The sequence below is a fragment of the Pristiophorus japonicus genome, chromosome 3, assembly GCF_044704955.1.
Source record: "Pristiophorus japonicus isolate sPriJap1 chromosome 3, sPriJap1.hap1, whole genome shotgun sequence".
Lineage (NCBI taxonomy): Eukaryota > Metazoa > Chordata > Chondrichthyes > Pristiophoridae > Pristiophorus > Pristiophorus japonicus.
Window position 1 is genome coordinate 24,577,399 of NC_091979.1, and position 24,181 is coordinate 24,601,579.

At 46.5% G+C, this 24,181-nt stretch overlaps 1 protein-coding gene and 1 long non-coding RNA gene across 3 annotated transcripts in view; one reads left to right on the forward strand and one right to left on the reverse strand.

The window, feature by feature from the left end:
• adcy5 (adenylate cyclase 5) overlaps positions 1–24,181 on the reverse strand; it is a 531,201-nt gene that overhangs the window by 135,521 nt on the left and 371,499 nt on the right. Inside the window, exons 7-8 of the mRNA XM_070875264.1 lie at positions 19,823–19,964; positions 17,467–17,592 (exon numbers count right to left, since the gene is read on the reverse strand). Coding sequence (XP_070731365.1) covers positions 17,467–17,592; positions 19,823–19,964 — 268 coding nt within the window. The remainder of the gene's footprint in view (positions 1–17,466; positions 17,593–19,822; positions 19,965–24,181) is intronic.
• The window catches only part of LOC139259689 (uncharacterized), a 180,907-nt gene that overhangs the window by 48,695 nt on the left and 108,031 nt on the right, over positions 1–24,181 (forward strand). The window lies entirely within an intron of this gene.

Here is a 24,181-nt window from a genome sequence, read left to right on the forward strand (position 1 = left end):
CAAATATATTTTGGGTGGCTTTACTAAAAATAGATTTACTAAAAAAGCCTTCAAACACTCTTTGATGATTTTTTTTTTTGGCCTCCTTCTGTTCCTGTGCTCCCACGTGAGCTGTCATTGTGAGCTGCCCCAGTGGGATTGTCAGATCGGGATTCATGCTCCATGGGAACTGGCCGATAGTTACGGCTCAGTGGGTAGGTCGTCCCACAACCCAGGGGTTTTGGGCAATAGAATTTAACAGCGTTCGCAACGGACAGGAGACTGTACAGCACAGAAACATTCGGCCCAACAAGTCCGCGCCAGTCTTTATGCTCTGCATAAGCCTCCTCCTGTCCCTCATCTCGCATCTCGCCGTAGGCAACTAGGCTCATGCAGCATTGCCGGGTCTCCAGTCGTCTTGGACCCCCTTGTCACTGGACCAAGACCTTGCTCAGCTAAGCCCGTGTGGTAGCCAGTGTGCAACGGCCACCCCACGTTAAAAGAACTCACGCACGGGCATCTTCCGCCCTTCAATATGAAGTTCGGAACCTGGAACGTCAAGACCCTCATGGACAACTCCTGACCCCTCTCCATCTCACACTACAAGCATATCTTTATATTCCTTTCGCCCTCACGTGTTTATCTAGCTTCCCCTTTACATGGTGTTATTTCTAGTTAATTGCCAAAGAAATGCTGAGATTTAGATTCCCCCCCACCCACCTCCCCTAGCACTTTAACTCTTTCATTGCTGAAATCCCTGGGACTAATGCTTTCAAAGCACACCTGAATTAACAACCACAACAACAAATATTTATAAAGCGCCTTTAATGGAGTAAAATGTCCCAAGACATTTCACAAGAGTGTTCTACGGCAAAAAAATAAATTTGACACCAAGCCAGAATAGTAGAAATTAGGGCAGGTGACCAAAAGCTTGGTCAAAGAGGTAGGTTTTAAGGAGCGTCTTAAAGGAGGAAAGAGAGGTGGAGAGGCGCAGAGGTTTAGGGAGGGAGTTCCAGAGCTTGGGGCCCAGGCAGCTGAAGGCACGGCCACCGATGGTTGAGCGATTATAATCAGGGATGCTCAAGAGGCCAGAATTTGCAAACATCTCTTCAAAAGGTTGACTGCACCCCTCACACTCCCTTCCCCCGCTCCCAGTATTTCGGCCCAAACCGTAACCTGCCCTTGGGTGTTTCGCATCTCTCTCGGTCACTCATGTTGGTAACATAGGATTGGAGGGGTGATCAGGTTCAGTTCTTCTCTTTCAAAGGGTCAAAACTGAAAATAAACTAAGTTTTCTTTCCCCGTTTCCCCTTTCTAGGTAACTGCTATCAGCATTTTTTCATTCAGAAAGACTGAATAGTTTGGGTTGCGCAACTTGGTGAAACAGTCATCTACGAAATGTAAACACCTCTTCCAGCCCTTCACCACACTCAGCCCAAGTCCTTTCCCAACCTCGGGAACAGGTTCGAGGGGCTGAATGGCCTACTCCTGTTCCTGCGTAGCCCACGTGAGCTATTGTTGTGAGCTGCCCCAATGGGATTGTCAACTAGCGCCAAACTGGGATTCACGCTCACTGGGAACTGGATGACAATTGTAGCTTAGTGGGTAGGTCGTGGGTTCAGGTCCCACTCCAGAGACTTGAGCACAAAATATCTAGGCTGGCACTACCAGTGCAGTGCTGAGGGAGCGCTGCACTGTCGGAGGTGCCGTCTTTTGGAGGGGACGTAAAACCGAGGCCCCGTCTGCTCTCTCAGGTGGATGTAAAAGATCCCATGGCACTATTTCGAAGAAGTGCCGTGGAGTTATCCCCGGTGTCCTGGACCAATACTTATCCCTCAATCAACACCACTTAAAAAAAAACCCTGATTATCTAGTCATTATCACGTTGCGGTTTGTGGGAGCTTGCTGTGCCATATTTCCTACAGTACAGTAGTGACCATACTTGAAGAAAATAGTACTTCATTGGCTGTAAAGCGCTTTGGGACACCTGGTGATTGTGAAAGGCAAGGTTTACTTTCTTTGCTATTAATCCCATCCCCAAACTCATGCCTATTTCCACAGACAGAGTAGAAAACTTTGTTCCATTACGTTAACCTGGATTTGAACCCACGTCTCTTGCTGAAATGTCAGGACTCTAACGAACCATTTCCACATGTTTTGATAGCTTCAATGGGTTTCAGATCACATCAGTTCCACCTGATTACAGTTCAATGCTGCGCTTCAGAGGAGAGAACAATAGAAGGCCACATGTTGCTTCCAATGCCAAAATTCTAAATGGATCAGATGATTCCCTTTACTTTTAACGTCAGCACACGGGCTAATTTGGATAACTGGTTCTTAACAGTGTCTTTGTGTGGTTCACCATCTCTTATATCGCCGCAGGGATGGCCTCAGCCACTTGTGCTCGAACATGTGCATACATCGAATATTACCATCTTGGACCCACGTAGAGAAGGAAATCTGCCACCCTTACCCGGTTGGGCCGATATGTGATTCCAGACCTACAGCAATGTGGTACCAAACTGCTACTGCAGCTCACCACCTCCACTCAAGGGCAGTTAGGGATGGGCAATAAATGCTGGCCCTATCTCTGTAATCTCCTCCAGCCCCACCACCCCACAAGATGTATGCGCTCCTCTAATTCCGCCCTCTTGAGCATCCCTGATTATAATCACTCAACCATCGGTGGCCGTGCCTTCTGTTACCTGGGCCCCAAGCTCTGGAACTCCCTGCCTAAACCCCTCCGCCTCTCTACCTCTCTCTCCTCTTTCAAGACGCTCCTTAAAATCTACCTCTTTGACCAAGCTTGTGGTCACCTGCCGTAATTTCTACTTATGCGGCTTGGTGTCAATTCTTTTATCTCATGACACTCCTGTGAAGCGCCTTGGAACGTTTTACTACGTTAAAGGCGCTCTATAAATACAAGCTGTTGTTGTTGCCAGCGACGCTCACATCCCGTGAACTAATTAAAACAATTATAGGAGTTACAGCGATAGCACCTGATGTCCACGTGAGCAAAGCGTTCAGTGTAGTGCAAGAAAAGAAACAACTTGCATTTATATAGCTCCTTTCACAACCTCAGGATGTCCCAGGGAATGGAGTGCCTTTGAAGTGTAGTCACTGTTGTAATACAGGAAACGCGGCAGCCAATTTGCCCACAGCAAGCTCCCACAAACAGATAGTGACCAGATAATCTGTTTTTAATGATATTGGTTGAGGGATAAATATTGGCCAGGAGAACTCCCCTGCTCTTCTCTCAGAGGGTTGTAAATCTGTGGAATTCTCTGCCCCAGAGAGCTGTAGAGACTGGGTCATTGAATATATTTTACATAGAAACATAGAAAATAGGTGCAGGAGCAGGCCATTCGGCCCTTCGAGCCTGCACCGCCATTCAATATGATCATGGCTGATCATGCAACTTCAGTACCCCATTCCTGCTTTCTCTCCCTTGATTCCTTTTGCCGGAAGGGCCACATCTAACTCCCTTTTGAATATATCTAACGAACTGGCCTCAACAACTTTCTGTGATAGAGAATTCCATAGGTTCACAATTCTCTGAGTGAAGAAGTTTCTCCTCATCTCGGTCCTAAATGGCTTACCCCATAACCTTAGACTGTGAACCTGATTCTAGACTTCCCCAACATCGGGAAAATTCTTCCTGCATCTAACCTGTCCAATCCCGTCAGAATTTTCTATGTTTCTATGAGATCCCCTCTCATTCTTCTAAAATCCAGTGAATATAAGCCGAGTCGATCTTCAAATGTCAGTCCTGTCATCCTGGGAATCAGTCTGGTGAACCTTCGCTGCACTCCCTCAATAGCAAGAATGTCCTTTCTCAGATTAGGAGACCAAAACTGCACACAATATTCAAGGTGTGGCATCACCAAGGCCCTGTACAACTGCAGTAAGACCTCCTTGCTCCTATGCTCCAATCCTCTCGCTATGAAGGCCAACATGGCATTTGCCTTCTTCACCGCCTGCTGTACCTGCATGCCAAGTTTCAATGACTGATGTACCATGGCACCCAGATCTCATTGCACCTCCACCTTTCGTAATCAGTCAACATTCAGATAATATTCTGCCTTCCTGTTTTTGCCACCAAAGTAGATAACCTCACATTTATCTACATTATACTGCATCTGCCATGCATTTGCCCACTCACCTAACGTGTCCAAGTCAACCTGCAGACTCTTAGCATTCTCCTCACAGCTCACACTGCCACCTAGCTTAGTGTCGTCTGCAAACTTGGAGATATTACATTCAATTCCTTAATATATCATTAATCATTAATATATATTGTAAATAGCTGGGGTCCGAGCACTGAACCTTGCGGTACCCCACTAGTCACTGCCTGCCATTCTGAAAAGGACCCGTTTATTCCTACTGCCAACCATTTCCCTTTCCACTTCAATACCTATAAGAACATAGAACATAAGAATTGAGAACAGGAGTAGGCCATCTAGCCCCTCGAGCCTGCTCCGCCATTCAACAAGATCATGGCTGATCTGGCCGTGGACTCAGCTCCACTTACCCGCCCACTCCCCATAACCCTTAATTCCCTTATTGGTTAAAAATCTATCTATCTGTGATTTGAATACCTTCAATGAGCTAGCCTCAACTGCTTCCTTGGGCAGAGAATTCCACAGATTCACAACCCTCTGGGAGAAAAAATTCCTTCTCAACTCGGTTTTAAATTGGCTCCCCCGTATTTTGAGGCTGTGCCCCCTAGTTCTAGTCTCCCCGACCAGTGGAAACAATCTCTCTGCCTCTATCTTGTCTATCCCTTTCATTATTTTACATGTTTCTATAAGATCACCCCTCATCCTTCTGAACTCCAACGAGTAAAGACCCAGTCTACTCAATCTATCATCATAAGGTAACCCCCTCATCTCCGGAATCAGCCGAGTGAATCGTCTCTGTACCCCCTCCAAAGCTAGTATATCCTTCCTTAAGTGAGGTGACCAAAACTGCACGCAGTACTGCAGGTGCGGCCTCACCAATACCCTGTACAGTTGCAGCAGGACCTCCCTGCTTTTGTACTCCATCCCTCTCGCAATGAAGGCCAACATTCCATTCGCCTTCCTGATCACCTGCTGCACCTGCAAACTAACTTTTTGGGATTCATGCACAAGGACCCCCAGGTTCCTCTGCACCGCAGCATGTTGTAATTTCTCCCCATTCAAAGACTGTGTTTTTTTTCAAGGTGGATGACCTCACATTTTCCGACATTGTATTCCATGTCCCATTCGCTTAACCTATCTAAATCTCTTTGCAGCCTCTCTGTGTCCTCTACACAACCCGCTTTGCCACTAGCCTTTGTGTCATCTGCAAATTTTGTTACACTACACTCTGTCCCCTCTTTCAGGTCATCTATGTATATTGTAAACAGTTGTGGTCCCAGCACCGATCCCTGTGGCACACCACTAACCACCGATTTCCAACCCGAAAAGGACCCATTTTTCCTGACTCTTTGCTTTCTGTTAGCCAACCAATTCTCGATCCATGCTAATACATTTCCTCTGACTCCGCGTACCTCTATCTTCTGCAGTAACCTTTTGTGTGGCACCTTATCGAATGCCTTTTGGAAATCTAAATACACCACATCCATCGGTCCACCTCTATCCACCATGCTCGTTATATCCTCAAAGAATTCCAGTAAATTAGTTAAACATGATTTCCCCTTCATGAATCCATGTTGCGTCTGCTTGATTGCACTATTCCTATCTAGATGTCCCGCTATTTCTTCCTTAATGATAGCTTCAAGCATTTTCCCCACTACAGATGTTAAACTAACCGGCCTATAGTTACCTGCCTTTTGTCTGCCCCTTTTTTTAAACAGAGGCATTACATTAGCTGCTTTCCAATCCGCTGGTACCTCCCCAGAGTCCATAGAATTTTGGTAGATTATAACGAATGCATCTGCTATAACTTCCGCCATCTCTTTTAATACCCTGGGATGCATTTCATCAGGACCAGGGGACTTGTCCAGCACTAATCCCCTAGTGATAGTGATTGTTTCAAGGTCCTCCCTTCCCACATTCCCGTGACCAGCAATTTTTGGCATGGTTTTTGTGTCTTCCACTGTGAAGACCGAAGCAAAATAATTGTTTAAGGTCTCAGCCATTTCCACATTTTCCATTATTAAATCCCCCTTCTCATCTTCTAAGGGACCAACATTTACTTTAGTCACTCTCTTCCGTTTTATATATCGGTAAAAGCTTTTACTATCTATATTACCCCTAATACCATGTGCTTTAATTTTGCACACTAATCTCTTGTGTGGGACCTTGTCAAAAGCCTTTTGAAAATCCAAATACACCACATCCACTGGTTCCCCCTTGTCCACTCTACTAGTTACATCCTCAAAAAATTCTAGAAGATTTGTCAAGCATGGTTTCCCTTTCATAAATCCATGCTGACTTGGACCGATCCCGTCACTGCTTTCCAAATGCGCTGCTATTACAGCTTTAATAATGTATTCCAACATTTTCCCCACTACCGATGTCAGGCTAACCGGTCTATAATTCCCTGTTTTCTCTCTCCCTCCTTTTTTAAAAAGTGGGGTTACATTAGCTATCCTCCAATCTATAGGAACTGATCCAGAGTCCATAGAATGCTGGAAAATGACCACCAATGCATCCACTATTTCTAGGGCCACTTCCTTAAGTACTCTGAGATGGAGACTATCAGGCCCTGGGGATTTATTGGCCTTCAATCCCATCAATTTCCCTAACACAATTTCCCGACTAATAAGGATTTCCTTCAGTTCCTCCTTCTCACTAGACCCTTGGTCCCCTAGTATTTCCGGAAGGTTATTTGTGTCTTCCTTAGTGAAGACAGAACCAAAGTATTTGTTCAATTGGTCTGCCATTTCTTTGTTCCCCATTATAACTTCACCTGAGTCCGACTGCAAGGGACCTACATTTGTCTTCACTAATCTTTTTCTCTTCACATATCTATAGAAGCTTTTGTAGAAAGTTTTTATGTTCCCTGAAAGCTTACTCTCATACTCTATTTTCCCCCTCCTAATTAAACCTTTTGTCCTCCTCTGCTGAATTCTAAATTTCTCCCAGTCCTCAGGTTTGCTGCTTTTTCTCGCCAATTTATTTGTCTCTTCCTTGGTTTTAACACTATCCCTACTTTCCCTTGTTAGCCACGGTTGAGCCACCTTCTCTGTTTTATTTTTACGCCAGACAGGGATGTACAATTGTTGAAGTTCATCCATGTGATCTTTAAATGTTTGCCATTGCCTATCCACCGTCAACCCTTTAAGTATCATTTGCCAGTATATCCTAGCCAATTCACATCTCATACCATCGAAGTTACCTTTCTTTAAGTTCAGGACCCTAGTCTCTGAATTAACTGTCAATCTCCACCTTAATGAAGAATTCTACCAGAATTATGGTTACTCTTTCCCAAGGGCCTTGCACAGCAAGATTGCTAATTAGTCCTCTCTCATTATACAACACCCAGTCTAGGATGGCCAGCTTTCTAGTTGGTTCCTCGACACATTGGTCCAGAAAACCATCCTTAATACACACCAGGAAATCCTCCTCCGCTTTATTGCTACCAGTTTGGTTAGCCCAATCTATATGTAGATTAAATGATAAATGCTGTATCTTTATTGCACGCATCCCTAATTTCCTATTTGACGCCATCCCCAACCTCACTACTACTGTTTGGTGGTCTGTACACAACTCCCTTTGGTGTTCTGCAGGTCTGCCCATACAGATTCTACATCATCCAAGCTAATGTCCTTCCTTACTATTGCGTTAATCTTCTCTTTAACTAGCAAGTCTACCCCACCTCCTTCTCCTTTCTGTCTATCCTTCCTGAATATTGAAGTTCCCAGCCTTGGTCATCCGAGAGCCATGTCTCCGTATTCCCAATTACATCATATCCGTTAACAGCTATCTGTGCAGTTAATTCATCCACCATATTACCAATGCTCCTCGCATTGAGACATAGAGCATTCAGGCTTGTTTATTTAACACTCTTCTTCCTTTTAGAATTATGTTGCAATGTAGCCCTTTTTGATTTTTGCCTTTGATTTCTCTGCCCTCCACTTTTCCTTATCTCCTTTCTACCTTTTACTTCTGCCCCCATTTTACTTCCCTCCGTCTCCCTGCATAGATTCCCATCCCCCTGCCATATTAGTTTAAACCCTCCCCAACAGCACTAGCAAACACTCCCCCTCGGACATCGGTTCCGGCTCTGCCCAGGTGCAGACCATCTGGTTTGTACTCGTCCCACCTCCCCCAGAACCAGTTCCAATGTCCCAGGAATTTGAATCCCTCCCTCTTGCACCATTCCTCAAGCCACGTATTCATCTTAACTATCCTGCTATTCCTACTCTGACAAGCACGTGGCACTGATAGCAATCCTGAGATTACTATCTTTGAGGTCCTACTTTTTAATTTAACTCCTAGCTCCCTAAATTCAGCTTGTAGGACCTCATCTCATTTTTTTACCTATATCGTTGGTACCTAAAAGCACCACGACAACTGGCTGTTCACCCTTCCCCTCCAGAATTCCCAGCAGCCATTCCGAGATGTCCTTGACCCTTGCACCAGGGAGGTAACATACCATCCTGGAGCCTCGATTGCGGCCGCAGAAATGTCTATCTATTCCCCTTACAATAGAATCCCCTATCACTATAGCTCTCCCACTCTTTTTCCTGCCCTCCTGTGCAGCAGAGCCACCCATGTTGCCATGAATTTGGCTGCTGCTGCCTTCCCCTGATGAGCCATCTCCCCCATCAGTATCTGTTTTGGAGTGAGATGACCGCAGGGACCCCTGAACTACCTTCCTATTCCTGCTCTGCCTGATGGTCACCCATTCCCTATCTGTCTTTGTAACCTTACCTGTGGTGTGACCAACTCATTAGCGTGCAAATCACATCATCCTCAGCATCGCGGATGCTCCAGAGTGAATCCATGCGCAGCTCCAATGCCGCAATGCGGTCTGACAGGAGCTGCAGCTGGATACAATTCCTGCACACGTAGTAGTCAGGGACACTGGAGATATCCCTGATTTCCCACATAGCACAGGAGGAGCATGACACGGGTCTGGACAGGGAAGTGGAGCTGAATCCACGATCAGATCACCATGATCTTATTAAATGGCCCTCCTGTTTGGCGCAGAGACGTGGACCATATAGAGTAGACACCTCAAACCGCTGGAGAAATACCACCAACGATGTCTCCGCAAGATCCTACAAATCCCTTGGGAGGATTGACGCACCAATGTTAGTGTCCTCGATCAGGCCAACATCCCCAGCATCGGAGCACTGACCACACACGACCAGCTCCTTGGATGTGCACTTGAAGAGCCGTAACCTACAGGGCTACGGACCAAGAGCTGGAAAGTGGGCTGGATAGCTCTCTGTCGGCCAGCGCGGACAGGATGAGCCGAAAGGCTTCCTTCTGTGCTGTAAATTTCTATGATTCTATGATTACCTAATCCACAAGATTAGGGCGGCACTAGTCACTAATTAGGTAAATTGTTCCTTGTCTGATAATGACAGCACTCACGATCAATACCTTGAATGTAATGATTTACCCAGTTAGGTGAAGTGTGGGGAGGGGTGGGGGGGGGTGTGCGGCGGGGGTGCAACCAGTTCATTCTCTTTGTTCTCACATACAGGAAGAAACCAGTTAACACCTCTAATGCTCGCTCCTTCTCCTTCTTTCACACCTGTGAAGTTGTGAACTGCCACTTTTGAGATGCCAACGTTAATCAACCATTGATCTCCTGGTTAAACAGTAACAGTTGCAATCGGGAGCTCGGGCTATCGCAACAAGCTTATTTGCTCAGACATGTTTCCAAGGCAACACCAGTTAAATAGGTCTTTTAACAAAATATGCAACCAGCGGTTACACAGGGTGGGAGCCTGCTAAAACCCATCACCTGGTTACCAAGGAATTCCAGCCTTGGCTCAGTGCCTCCTTGATAAAATGCAACATCCCCACCGACACCTGGGAGTCCCTGGCCCAAGACCACCCTAAGTGGAGGAAGAGTATCCGGGAGGGCGCTGAGCACCTCGAGTCTTGTCGCCGAGAGCGTGCAGGTGGGTGGGGTGGCTTGACCCATCCACCTCCACGGAGGTGTGTGGGGGACCTGACCCATCCACCTCCATGGCACGAACCTGGTATTGCAGTACTTCCAGGAACGGTGCAGTGGCTCTAGGCCTTTTGGCTAAGAGCATTGGCGCAGAGTGATCCTTTGAATGGGCCCAAGGTGACCTCTGGCGTTCGTGATTTGACAAAGAATTGGAACGATTGGCTACGAATTTAAAAAAAAAAAAAAAAAATGCAGAAAGCAAGCCTGATGGCCACTTTTGTACATACACCCTTCGTACGCAAACACCAAGTGTCAGTACGTGCTGAGATTCTATCTGTCTCCGGTGTTGCGAAGGATGGGTCTGGCCAGGCTGCCGCGGAACGCTCCAACCAGTTGGACCATGCCTCACCACCTGTCCTTCGTGGAAAGGTTTTTCAAGAAAAACACCTTTGACCACAAGGCCATAAAGCAGTGGTCGACATGCAAGGTCCTGGACGCCCTACAAAAGATGATGGATCCTGTCGGACGATTCCCCGAGCAGACTTTCCCCGAGCAGACTGTCGAACTCGTTTGGCAGAATGTCTCATCGCCAGAGCTTGCACACAAGACGTAGCTTGGTTGGCGGTGAGAAGGGTCAGATCCTTCATTCACAGCCGGGGTTTCAGAGACACGGCACTCTGCCCCGAGTCGGCCGTGGTGCAGATGAGACTGTCATCCATACGAAAGCATGGGCCTTACGCTAAACCTTTGTAAGACAAAGGTTCTCCACCAGCCTGTCCTCGCCGCACAGCACTACCCCGTCATCAAGATCCACGGCGCGGCCCTGGACAACGTGTGCCACTTCCCATACCTCGGGAGCCTTTTATCAACAAAAGCAGACGTTGATGCGGAGATTCAATACTGCCTCCAGTGCACTAGTGCAGCCTTCAGCCGCCTGAGGAAAAGAGTGTTTGAAGACCAGGCCCTCAAAACTGTCACCAAGCTTATGGTCCACAGGGCTGTAATAACACCCGCCCCCCCCTGTATGGCTCAGAGACATGGACCATATACAGTACACACCTCAAGTCGCTGGAGAAATACCACCAACGATGCCTCCACAAGATCCTACAAATCCCCTGGGAGATCAGTCACACAAACATTAGTGTCCTCGACCAGGCCAACATCCCCAGCATCGAAGCACTGACCACACTTGATCAGCTCCGCTGGGCAGGCCACGTTGTCCGTATGCCAGACACGAGATTCCCAAAGCAAGTGCTCTACTTGGAACTCCTTCATGACAAACGAGCCAAAGGTGGGCAGAGGAAACGTTACAAGGACACCCTCAATGCCTCCCTGATAAAGTGCAACATCCCCACCGACACCTGGGAGTCCCTGACCAAAGACTGCTCTAAGTGGAGGAAGTGCATCCGGGAAGGCGCTGAGCACCTCGAGTCTCATTGCCGAGAGCATGCAGAAAAAGCGCAGGCAGCGGAAAGAGTGTGTGGCAAACCTGTCCCATCCTCCCTTACCCTCAACGACTATCTGTCTCACCTGTGACAGGGACTGTGGCTCTCGTATTGGACTGTTCAGCCACCTAAGGACTCATTTTAAGAGTGAAAGCCAGTCTTCCTCGATTCTGAGGGACTGCCAAGATGATGATGATATCAGTGCTGTATATCAGTGCTGTGTATCAATGCTGTATATCAGTGCTGTCATCATCATCATCATCATCAATTAATTCAGCGACTAGGGTCCTGAACGTAAGGAAAGGTAACTTCGATGGTATGAGATATGAATTGACTAGAATAGACTGGCGAATGATACTTAAAGGGTTGATGGTGGATAGACAATGGCAAACATTTAAAGATCACATGGATGAACTTCAACAATTGTACATCCCTGTCTGGAGTAAAAATAAAATGGGGAAGGTGGCTCAACCGTGGCTAACAAGGGAAATTAAAGATAGTGTTAAATCCAAGGAAGAGGCATATAAATAAGAGGCAGAAAAAGCAGCAAGCATGAGGACTGGGAGAAATTTAGAATTCAGCAGAGGAGGACAAAGGGTTTAATTAGGAGGGGGAAAATAGATTATGAGAGGAAGCTTGCTGGGAACATAAAAACTGACTGCAAAAGCTTCTATAGATATGTGAAGAGAAAAAGATTAGTGAAGACAAACGTAGGTCCCTTGCAGTCAGAACAAGGTGAATTTATAATGGGGAACAAAGAAATGGCAGACCAGTTGAACAAATATTTTGGTTCTGTCTTCACGAAGGAAGACACAAATAACCTTCCGGAAATACTAGAGGACCGAGGGTCTAGTGAGAAGGAGGAACTGAAGGCAATCCTTATTAGGCGGGAAATTGTGTTCGGGAAATTGATGGGATTGAAGGCCAATAAATCCCCAGGGCCTGATAGTCTGCATCCCAGAGTACTTAAGGAAGTGGCCCTAGAAATAGTGAATGCATTGGTGATCATTTTCCAACGGTCGATCGACTCTGGATCAGTTCCTATGGACTGGAGGGTAGCTAATGTAACACCACTTTTTAAAAAAGGGAGGGAGAGAGAAAACGGGTAATTATAGACCAGTTAGCCTGACATCAGTAGTGGGGAAAATGTTGGAATCAATTATTAAAGATGAAATAGCAACCCATTTGGAAAGCAGTGACAGGATCATTCCAAGTCAGCATGGATTTATGAAAGAGAAGTCATGCTTGACAAATCTTCTAGAATTTTTTGAGGATGTAACTAGTAGAGTGGACAAGGGAGAACCAGTGGATGTGGTGTATTTAGGCTTTCAAAAGACTTTTGACAAGGTCCCACAGAAGAGATTGTTGTGCAAAATCAAAGCACATGGTATTGTGGGTAATGTACCATGGATAGAGAACTGTTTGGCAGACAGGAAGCAGAGAGTCAGGATAAATGGGTCCTTTTCAGAATGGTAGACAGTGACTAGTAGGGTGCCGCAGGGCTCAGTGCTGGGACCCCAGCTATTTACAATGTGCATCAATGATTTAGATGAAGGAATAAGCGTAATATCTTCAAGTTTGCAGATGATACTAAGCTGGGTGGCGGTGTGAGCTGTGTGGTGGATGTTATAGGCTGCAGGGTGACTTGGACAGGTTAGGTGAGTGGGCAAATGCATGGCAGATGCAGTATAATGTGGATAAATGTGAGTTTATCTACTTTGGTGGCAAAAACACAAACGCAGAATATTATCTGAATGGCGGCAGATTAGGAAAAGGGGAGGTGCAATGAGACCTGTGTGTCATGGTACATCAGTCATTGAAAGTTGGCATGCAGGTACAGCAGGCGGTGAAGAAGGCAAATGGTATGTTGGCCTTCATAGCTAGGGGATTTGAGTACAGGAGCGGGGAGGTCTTACTGCTGTTGTACAGGGCCTTGGTGAGGCTTCACCTGGAATATTGTGTTCAGTTTTGGTCTCCTATTCTGAGGAAGGACATTCTTGCTATTGAGGAGTGCAGCGAAGGTTTGCCAGACTGATTCCCAGGATGGCAGGACTGACATATGAGGAGAGACTGGATTGACTGGGCCTGTATTCACTGGAGTTTAGAAGGATGAGAGGGGATCTCATAGAAACATATAAAATTCTGACGGGACTGGACAGGTTAGATGCAGGAAGAATGTTCCCGATGTTGGGGAAGTCCAGAACCAGGGGACACAGTCTAAGCATAAAAGCTAAGCCATTTAAGACCGAGATGAGGAGAAACTTCTTCACTCAGAGAGCTGTTAACCTTTCGCAGAGAGTTGTTGATGCCAGTTCATTGGATATATTCAAGAGGGAGTTAGATATGGCCCTTACTGCTAAAGGGATCAAGGGGTATGGAGAGAAAGCAGGAAAGGGGTACTGAGGTGAGTGATCAGCCATGATCTTATTGAATGGAGTGTAGGCTCGAAGGGCCGAATGGCACCTATTTTCTATATTTCTATGTTTCTATGCTTTCGTACGCCTCAGTAAATACGTCGTACAATGTCCTGGAGTTCAGCCTCTGTATGTGCGCAGACACAGGCGGCGTCCGCCTATTGTAGCTCAACAACAGAAGTTGGGATGGTCTTGGACCTGGCCTGGAGGCGGCGAAGGTTAAACAGCTTCCCACTGGTTCTGTCGTTTAGTTCCACTCCAGCGGGGAGCTTGTTGACTGTGAGGTGGAGCATGGCAGCGAGGAAGATTGAGAAGAGGGTTGGGGCGATGACACAGTCCTGTTTGACTCCGGTCCCGACGTGGATTGGGTCTGTAATGGATCCGTTGGTAAGGATCACGGCCTGCATGTCATCCTGGAGCAAGCGGAGGATGCTGACGAACTTTTGGGGGCATCCGAAACAGAGGAGTACGCTCCATAGACCCTCGCAGTTGAGAGTCAAAGGCCTTTGCAAGGTCGAAGATGGCTGGTGCTGTTCCCTGCATTTTTCCTGCAGCTGTCGAGCTGCAAAAATCATGTCCGTGCTGTAAATCGGTCATGTATATCAATGCTGTATATCGATGCTGTTCATTGTGTTCCTCTGCCTGGGACTCCCATTGAACTCACTGCCTCGTGCTATGTGAAATGCCCGATCACAAACTGCCACTGAATATCCACAAAATGAATGTGAATATAGATGGCTTGCTCTATTAGCTAAGCTGAACAGCTGTGACAATCTGTGCGACGATTGTAAACACTCATGTTGCAAACGCTGGCAATTATTTTTTAAATATTGCAAAAATTGCTGCTCTGGGGAATTTTCTTCCATCATTTTTGATTAACTTTCCTCTCTTAAATTATCAGAGCCGAATTATTAAAAGAAAAATGTAAAGTGGGGGATGACGTGAACTGACGATTTAGGTGCAGTACCATATCTGGCCATGGAGTGGCGACTCACAGTTTTGGCCATCCCTTAGCAACCAGTCCTTGAGCATCCTTGAGTCAAGTTGGTCACTCACCTAAGGACTAAGTGGTTGTGTGAAGCATTTTGCAATGTTCTCTCAGAGAGGTGATAATGTGCGATAAAAATGCAAGTTTTAAACCAACTATCTCTTTAACAACAGCTTGTTTGCGCCTGGCACCTTTAATGTAGAAAGAATCTCCATTAGTCAGAGAAACCTCCAATTCTGGCCTCTTGCACATCGCCCAGTTCCTTCTCCCCACCATTGGCGGCCGTGCCTTTTGTTGCCGAGGCCCTAGGTTCTGGAATTCCCTCCCTAAACCTCTGCACCTCTCTACAACTCTTTCCTCCTTTAAGACGCTCCTTAAAAGCTACCTCTTTGACCAAGCTTTTAGTCGCCTGCGCTAATATCTCCTTAGGTGGCTCGGTGGGCGTCAAATTTTGTTGATGATGCTCCTGTGAAGCGCCTTGGGGCGTTTTACTAGGTTAAATACAAGTTGTTGTAGTTGATACAACACTAGGCCTGGCCAGAGAAGGGACTATTAGGAGGGGTTGATCAAAAAAGCTTCATTAAAGAGGGGTGGTCTAAGGAGGGTTTTAAAGGAGAAGACGAAGATGGAGAGGCAGAGAGATTTGGGTAGGGCATTCCCTCATTGGCATGGCTGTCCAATGTTGGCGCAGCGAGGGCGAGGGCACAAGATGCCAAAATTGGAGGGACGTAAGGTATGGGGGTGGGGTTGTGGTAGGGACGGGTTACGGAGGAGCAAGGCCATGAAGGGAATCAAACATAGGTTTGAGATTTTTAGATTTGAGGTGCTGGGGAGCCAGGAGCCGATATAGATCAGCGAGGACTCGGGTGAGGGCTGAGCGGGACTTGGTGTGGGATAGGACACGGGCATGTTGGTGAGCTGGAATTTATGGAGGATGGGCGACCCCTCTGTTCTGCCACCATTAAATCTCTATAGCCTGGGATGGAAATTTCCCAGCCCATCAGAATTTCTGGCCATCAGTGAGCACATTATTGGAACGTTGGCCTTTATTGCAAAGGGGATGGAATATAAAAGTAGGGAAGTCCTGCTACAACTGTACAGGGCGTTGGTGAGACCACACCTGGAGTACTGCGTACAGTTTTGGTCTCCGTATTTAAAGAGGGATATATCTGCATTGGAGGCATTCGGAGAAGTTTCACGAAGTTGATTAATGAGATGAAGGGGTTGTCTTATAAAGAAAGGTTGAGCAGGTTGGGTCTATACTCATTGGAGTTTAGAAGAATGAGAGGTGATCTTATTGAAACGTATAAGATTCTGAGGGAGCTGGACAGGATTGATGCAGAGAGGATGTTTCCCCTCGTGGGGGAATCTAGAACTAGGGGCATAGTTTCAGAATAAAGGGTTGCCCATTTAAAATGGAAATAAGGAGGAATTTCTTCTCTCAGAGGGTCGTGAATCTTTGGAATTCTCTACCCCAGAGAGCTGAGGAGGCTGGGTCATTGAATATTTTCAAGGTGGAGATAGACAGATCTTTGAGCGATAAGGGAGTCAAAAGTTATGGGGAGCGCGCAGGGAAGTGGAGTTGAGGCCAAGATCAGATCAGCCATGATCTTATTGAATGGCGGAGCAGGCTCGAGGGGCCAAATGGCCTACTCCTGCTCCTATTTCTTACGTTCTTATGTTATGTTCTTATGACAAGGCCCATAATTCACCCACTAATCAATGGGCGGGCGTGTAAAGATGCAATGCCAATGAGGGAATTGATATTCAGCCGCCGAGGCCCTAAGCTCTGGAATTCCCTCCCTAAACCTCTCTGTCTCTCTCTCTCCTCCTTTAAGATGCTCCTTAAAACCTCCCTCTTTGTCCAAGCTTTTGGTCACCTACCCTAATGTCTCCTGAATGACTCAGTTTTCTGTCTGATAACGCTGTTGTGAAGTGGCTTGGGATGCTTTACTACGTTAAAGGTGCTATATAAATACAAGTTGAAATGTACATAATTCTTTCAGGGCTTGACAGGGTAGATGCAGGGAGGATGTTTCTTCTGGCTGGGGGAGTCCAGAACCAGAATAATGGGTCGGCCATTTAGGACTGAGATGAGGAGAGATGTCTTCACTCAGAGGGTGGTGAATCTTTGGAATTATCTACTCCAGAGGTCTTTGAGTATATTCAAGACAGGGATCGATAGATTTTTGGATAGTAAGGGAATCGAGGGATATGGGGATAGTGCAGGAAAGTGGAATTGAGGTCAAAGACCAGCCATGATCTCATTGAACGGTGGACAGGCTCGAAGGGCCGAATGGCCTACTCCTGATTCTATTTCTTATGTTGTCTTACAATAAATCCCGTATACTTCTACATGTGTGTAGTCATGTTAGTTGCCTCAATTGGACTTAATATAACGTAAAAGTCTCTGCTTTTGAACAATCGCTTCTTCCGTCAGGTCACACGCACAAGTAACAAATATTCACAAAGAACAACACAGATGTTGACCACACAGACTTGTCAGGTTGCAAATCAATAATAGTATCCTTATTGCTTTCATTGATCGGACAATGAGTTTGAGTGTTTATTTCCTTACCATTGTTTTCATCTCTTTGGAGATGTGGTTGTAGAACTGGCGCTCAACGTTCCACGGCGAGCCAATGTTGGAGATGGAGTTGGACCGTGTCCTGTTCATTTTCGCAATCATCGCCTTCTCTTCCTTCTACAAATCAAAAATGAAGCAGGGCCAGCGTTAGCCTCGAGAGGGAAGAACGTTCCGGAGAATACCAAAGCCATGTCAAACTCAAAGTAGAATACAAGAGCAAGGAGGTTATGCTTAACCTGTATAAAATACTGGTTAGGCCACAGCTGGAGTACTGCGTGCAGTTCTGGTCACCACATTACAGGCAAGATGTGATTGCACTGGAGAGGGTGCAGAGAAGATTTACGAGGATGTTTCCAGGACTGGAGAATTTTAGCTATGAGGGCAGATTGGATAGGCTGGGGTTATTTTCTTTGGAACAGAGGAGGCTGAGGGGGGGGGACCCTTATTGAGGTGTATAAAATTATGAGGGGCCTAGATAGAGTGGATAGGAAAGACCTATTTCCCTCAGCAGAGGGGTCAACAACTAGGGGACATAGATTTAAAGTAATTGGTAGGAGGTTTAGAGGGGATATGAGGGGAAATCATTTCACCTAGAGGGTGGTGGGGGTCTGGAACTCACTGCCTAAAAGGGTGGTAGAGGCAGAAACCCTCACCACATTTAAAAAGTATTTGGATGTGCACCTGAAGTGCCGTAATCTACAGGGTTACGGAGCAAGAGCTGGAAAGTGGGATTAGGCTGGATAGCTCTTTGTCGGCCGGCGTGAACATATTGGGCCGAAATGGCCTCCTTCAGTACTGTAAATTTCTATGATGAAGGGGCACTGTATTGTTGGAGTTATGTCATTGGATTAGCAATCTGAAGGTTTGGACTAAATATCCAGTTACAAAAATGAGCTTAAATCCCACTGCGGCAGTTTGGGAATTGGGACTCCGTTTTAGATTCGATGGGCTGAATGGCCTCCTTCCGTGCTGTACCTTTGTATGAAGGGGACAGGATTGACAAGGATGATAGCACAACTGATAGGATACAACCATCAGCAAAGAATGAACAGACTGGGAGCTCTTTGCCCGAGAATAGAGGAGGCCAAGGGGTGACCCGATGGAGGTCCTTAAAATTGTGAGGGGTTCGACAGGGTAGACAAAGAGAAGGTGCTTCCACTTGTGATGGAATCCAAAACTAGGGGGCTATAAATATAAGATAGTCAACAATAAATCCAATAAGGAATTCAGGAGAAACTTCTTCACGCAGAGAGTGGTCAGAATGTGGAACTCGCTACCACAGGAAGTGGTTGAGGCGAATAGTATCGATGTCTTTAAGAGGAAGCGGGATAAGCAGGTGTGGGAGAAAGTAATAGAAGGATATGTTGATGGGGTGAGATGAAGAGGGGTGGGAGGAGGCTCGTGTGGAGCATAAACACCGGCACGGACCCGGTGGGCTGAACTTTCCTGTGTCGTTGCTGTACATTCGATGTAATTTCCTGCACGCTGCAGGTATAATGAACTATAAACCCATTTTTTAATAAGCAACCTATGTCTTCACCATAGCTAACATAGTAATCTTCGCCAGGGTTATTAATGCAGGGTTCGGAACACGTGCTAATGTCATGTTGTCACACGGGTCAGAGTTCGTTAGCGCCACAACAAGAGGAAGTTCAACACGAAAGGGTAATTTTCATTTTGCATTTGGAACATAGGAGTCGCTGGACAGGGAAAGGCCAGGGCCCACCATGTTTGCCTTCTACCATCCTGGCATAGAATTACGGAAAATTATAGCACAGGAGGCCATTCGGCCCGTCGGGCCTTTGCCAGCTCTTTGAAAGAGCTGTCGTGCTTTAGTCCCACATCTCCGCTTTTTGTTGCTAACCCTGTAAGTCCTCATCCTCAAGAACCTGTCCAACTCCCCTTTTAAAATTATTTATCGAATCAGCTTCCACCACCTTTTCAGGTGGAATTTTCCAGATCCCCACCACTCTCTGAGTGAAAACATTTCTCCACATCTCCCCTCTCTGGGGCCGAACTTGGGGTGCGAGCCAATGTCTGGGCCCAAGTGCCTTTTAACCCAATTAGGACCGAGATGAGGAGGAATGTCTTCACTCAGAGGGTGGTGCCTCTTTGGAATGCTCTGCCCCAGAGGGCTGTGGATGCTCAGTCGTTGAGTATATTCAAGGCTGAGAGCGATAGATTTCTCGACACTGAGGGAATCAAGGGATATGGGGATAGGGCGGGAAAGAGAAATTGAGGTAGAAGATCAGCCATGATCTTATTGAATGGCGGAACAGGCTCGAGGGGCCGAGTGGTCCGCTCCTGATCCTATTTCTTATGCTTCTTATGAAGTCCTTTGGCTTACCCGTTTCTGGCTACACCCCACAATGAGGTAGGTCTCAATATTGTGGTCCTTCAAGTAAGTATTCCGCTCGCCTCCGAAGCCTGCCTCCACTTCGTAATCGCCATTCAGATAGTTGAGCGTGGCTTTGGTTATGTGGATCCGCCTGCAGGTAGGAACAGGCACGTTTCAGCGCGTGAACGGACTGAGGACACCACGTGCAAATCAAGCATTCAAGTAAAGTACAACCGAAAACCACCAACTCTCCATCTTCCCTGCGGGTCTGAGTCTGCCAACAGCAACCGGAACTAACCCCAGGGTTTAGATCCTTTACTGAGTGAATACTGGACACAGGGGAATGACTTACAGGCTAGAATCTAATCGGGGGGTTCAGGGGGTTTGTACATACAATAATGGATACCTGGGATTGAGTTACAGGCTGGAATCTAATCAAGGGGTTCGGGGGTTTATATATCACTAGGTCCATGCAGCAGAGCAGGTCTCCAGTCGTCCTGGTTAGACCTTGCCACTGGATAAAGGCCGAGCTCTGTCGAGCCCGTGTGGTGGCTGGTGTGCAACGGTCACCACATGTTAAAAAAATCCACGCACAGGCATCTTCCAGCCCCTCAATTGGAATTCAGGACTGGAACATCGGGTTCCTCATTGAAACATCTGTGAACTCTCGTGGAAGCAAGTCATCCTTGTTCGAGGGACCGCCTATGATATCAGTGTAACTATTTGCACTGCACTTTTTTTGACAGACATGAGTCAAGCCCCGCCGCCTGTCAAGCTCCACCCCCCACTCCCGGCCCCGAATCATTCCCTCCATATGGTGCCGAGAAGCAGGACCTGAGGCTCCGATTCTCTTCCCTCCCTCCGACTCTCTCCCCGACTCTCTCTCCCCTGACTCTCCCCCCCACTCGCCGCCCCCCCACTCTCCCTCCACATTCTCCCCCCCCCCCCGACTCGCCACCCTGACTCTCTCCCCCCTGACTCTCTCCCCCCTGCTCTCTCCCTCCCGACTCTCCCCCACCACCTCCCCCCCGTCTCTTCCCCCCCCCGACTCTCTCCCCCGACTCTCCTGACCCCGACTCTTCCCTGCTCTGATCCCGACTCCTCTCAGGGGCCAAGAGCGGCGGGCGTGGGTGGCAGCGAGCAGAGAACCGGCAGGGGGCCAAGAGGGAGGGAGAGACTGGGGGGGGTGGAGTGAGGGGGTGGAGAGAGAGAAGCTGGGGGGGGTGGGGGGAGAGAGAGAATGACTGGGGCAGAGAGAGAGAGAGAGAGAGAGACGGGGAGATAGAGAGAGAGTGACTGGGGGAGAGAGAGAGAGAGGCTGGGGGAGAGAGAGATATAGAGAGGCTGGGGAGATAGAGGGAAAGAGAGGCTGGGGGGGGGTGCAGAGAGAGAGACTTGGGGAGAGAGAGTGAGAGAGGCTGGGGGGGGGGGTGCAGAGAGAGAGGCTGGGGGAGAGAGAAAGTGAAATGTTTTTCACCACGAATCGTGTCGTCGAAGTCCCCAATGATGAAAACCGTAACCGGGTGGTTTAGAAAGGAAACAGGCTGTTTTCTTGACTGAAGCAGACCCCGAGGTATATGAAACGCTGAAAAATGTGCTTGCTCCTGTAAAGCCAAAGGACATGCCACTGATGGAGATTCTAACCAAGTTAGAACAACACTGCAGTCCTGAGCCCCTAGAAATTGCTAAAAGTTATCGTTTTGGAATATGAGATCAATTAATTGACAAGGGCATCAGTGAGTGCATTGTAGCTTTAAAAAAGCTACACATTCAGTGTCACTTCTGGACCGAGCATTGCGTGACCGCTTTGTTTGTGGGATAAAAAAGGAAGCAATCAGAAGAAAGTTGTTGACAACTTTTAACTTGACTTTTGATTTAACATGTCAGACAGCTATGTCGCTGGATATGGCCGATCACTACTCCCGAGATTTTCATACCATTTCCAGTTGTCAGACAACTGAGGTGAAATGCCTGGAGGCTAAAAGTAAAAGGCAGTTAGACCCCAAGGTCTCAGAAACTGGCCAAGGTAACAGTGCATTAAAGTCGTGCTATTGGTGCCTGGAACAATGCATCGCTCAAAGCTGTCCATATGTGAAGGCAGAGTGCTTCTCCTGCAAGAAAACTGGGCATCTTGCGACGGCATGCCGACTGAAGAGTAAACCAATTTTCAATACTAGAAGTTGAAATTGACAGAAATTAAATAACATTGAAGAGAAGCAACAGGATGAGAAGGTTCTGAAGATGCACATCATCAGGAGCACAAGGATATCTAACAGCGATTCATGAAGTAGCATCATCTAAGTAGACGTTGCAGGAACCAGGATACCCATGGAAATCGATACTGGTGCATCCATGAGCGTAGTACTGGAATTGCTATATGTCGACAAATTGCGGGATTTTCAACTGGAGAAATCGAAGATAGAGCTGCGATGCTACTCAGGAGAGTAAATCCCTGTAGTAGGAAGTATCACTGTAGCAGTGAAATACAAGGATCAGTTTCAGAGCTTGCCTCTCATTGTAGTGGCAGGTGACAAGCCTGTCTTGATAGGTAGAAATTGGTTGGGATCACTGAAGCTGGATTGGAATGATATTTTTGATGTGGAAACAAAATTTACATTGAAAGATGACGTCATCAAGCAATATCCGAAGGTGTTCCGTGAATCAGGCAGTCTGATCCAAGACTTCAAGGCAAGTGTCAGAGTGCTGAAGGACGCAAGACCAGTTTACTGCAAGTCATGTCCTGAACCATACGACCTCAAGGAAAAAGTTGAGCAAGAACTCAAAAGACTAGAAACTGAGAACATTATCTATAAGGTAGATCTAAGTAATTGGGCTACACCCATTGTTGTTGTATCTAAATCTGATGGTAATGCTGATGCTATGTCCAGGTTGCCATCCCCATCACAAGTTACACCCAATGGTGAAGAAGTGTTCTATTTTTCATACATTGATGAGCTGCCAGTCACAGCTGAAGAGATTGGTAGAGCAACCAAACATGACCCAGTTATGCCAAAGGTTTATGCCAAACCAGGTAATCAGAGGAAGATATTCATCCATACTTCATTCGTAAGAATGAAATACCTTGATAAAGATTATATCATATGGGGTGCAAGAGTGGTTATCCCAAATAAGTTCAGGTCCAACTTGTTAGGAGGTCTTCCTGACCAGAACCTAGGAATATGCTTGACCAAGAGTTTTGCATGCAGTTACTTATGGTGGCCAGGTTTAGATAAAGAGATAGAATACATCGTCAGTCAGTGTACAACATGTCAACTGGTAAGCAAGAAACCACCATCAATATCATTATAGCCATGGAAATGGCCTCCCAGAGTGTGGCAAAGGTTATATGTAGATTTTTCTGAGCTAGAAGGACAACAATTGTTCATTGTGATTGATAGCTATCCGAAGTGGGTAGAGGCATTTCCAAAATTTGGGAAGATTGTTTTCTTCATATGGCCTCCCAGAAGAAATTGTGTCTGATAATGGGCTGCAATTTTGTTCAGAAGAATTTGCACAGTTCATGAGCAGAAACGATATGAAACATACCAAAGTTCCACTGTACCACCCTGCTTTAAATGGTGCAGCAGAGCACACAGTACAAATTATAAAACGTGCCCTCATCAAGTAAATATTGGATCCAAATCCAAAGAAACAGCAGTTGTAGTTGGACCACAAATTGGCAAATTTTCTGATTACTTATTGTAATACTCTTCATACAACTACCAGCAGAGTTGTTTCTCAAATGACAGCCACAAACCAGGTTCTCGTTGTTAAAGTCAAACTTGGCACAGTCAGTAGAAGAGAAACAATTAAGGCAGAAAGAGAATTATGACAGAGGTAGAGTAAGAGAGAGAGAAGTGTGGAATTGAATCAGAAGGTTAGAGTGAAGAACCATTACCATAAATGGTTACAGTGGTTACCAGAAAGAATAGTGAAGATATGTGGCTCTCGCACATATTTGGTCAAGATGTTTGATCATGGACAGGTTAGGTTAGTTCACATTGATCATATTTTACCTACAGATGTGGAAGGAGTTGAAAGTTGGAATGATTTGATTATTTCTGATGAGTTAGATAGTCTTGTTACAAGTAGAGTCCCAGTAGCAAATCGTACATGTACTAGAAACAAGTCCAAGAGAAAGTCAGAATTTAAGTCTGAGTCCGAGTCAGGCAGACAAACAGTCTGAAGTTATAGAGAGTTAAAATGTAGATCAAGGGTCAGCCCTTGGAGAAAAACTCTCCTCAGGCTCAGCCGAGAATGAGTCTAAGTCCTAAATTAAGATTGGAAAGTTCTGTTCAAGAACAAAGCTATCTTCTTCAAAACAGAAAACCAGTGGTTAAGTCTGATTTGTAAATATGGAAAAAATAA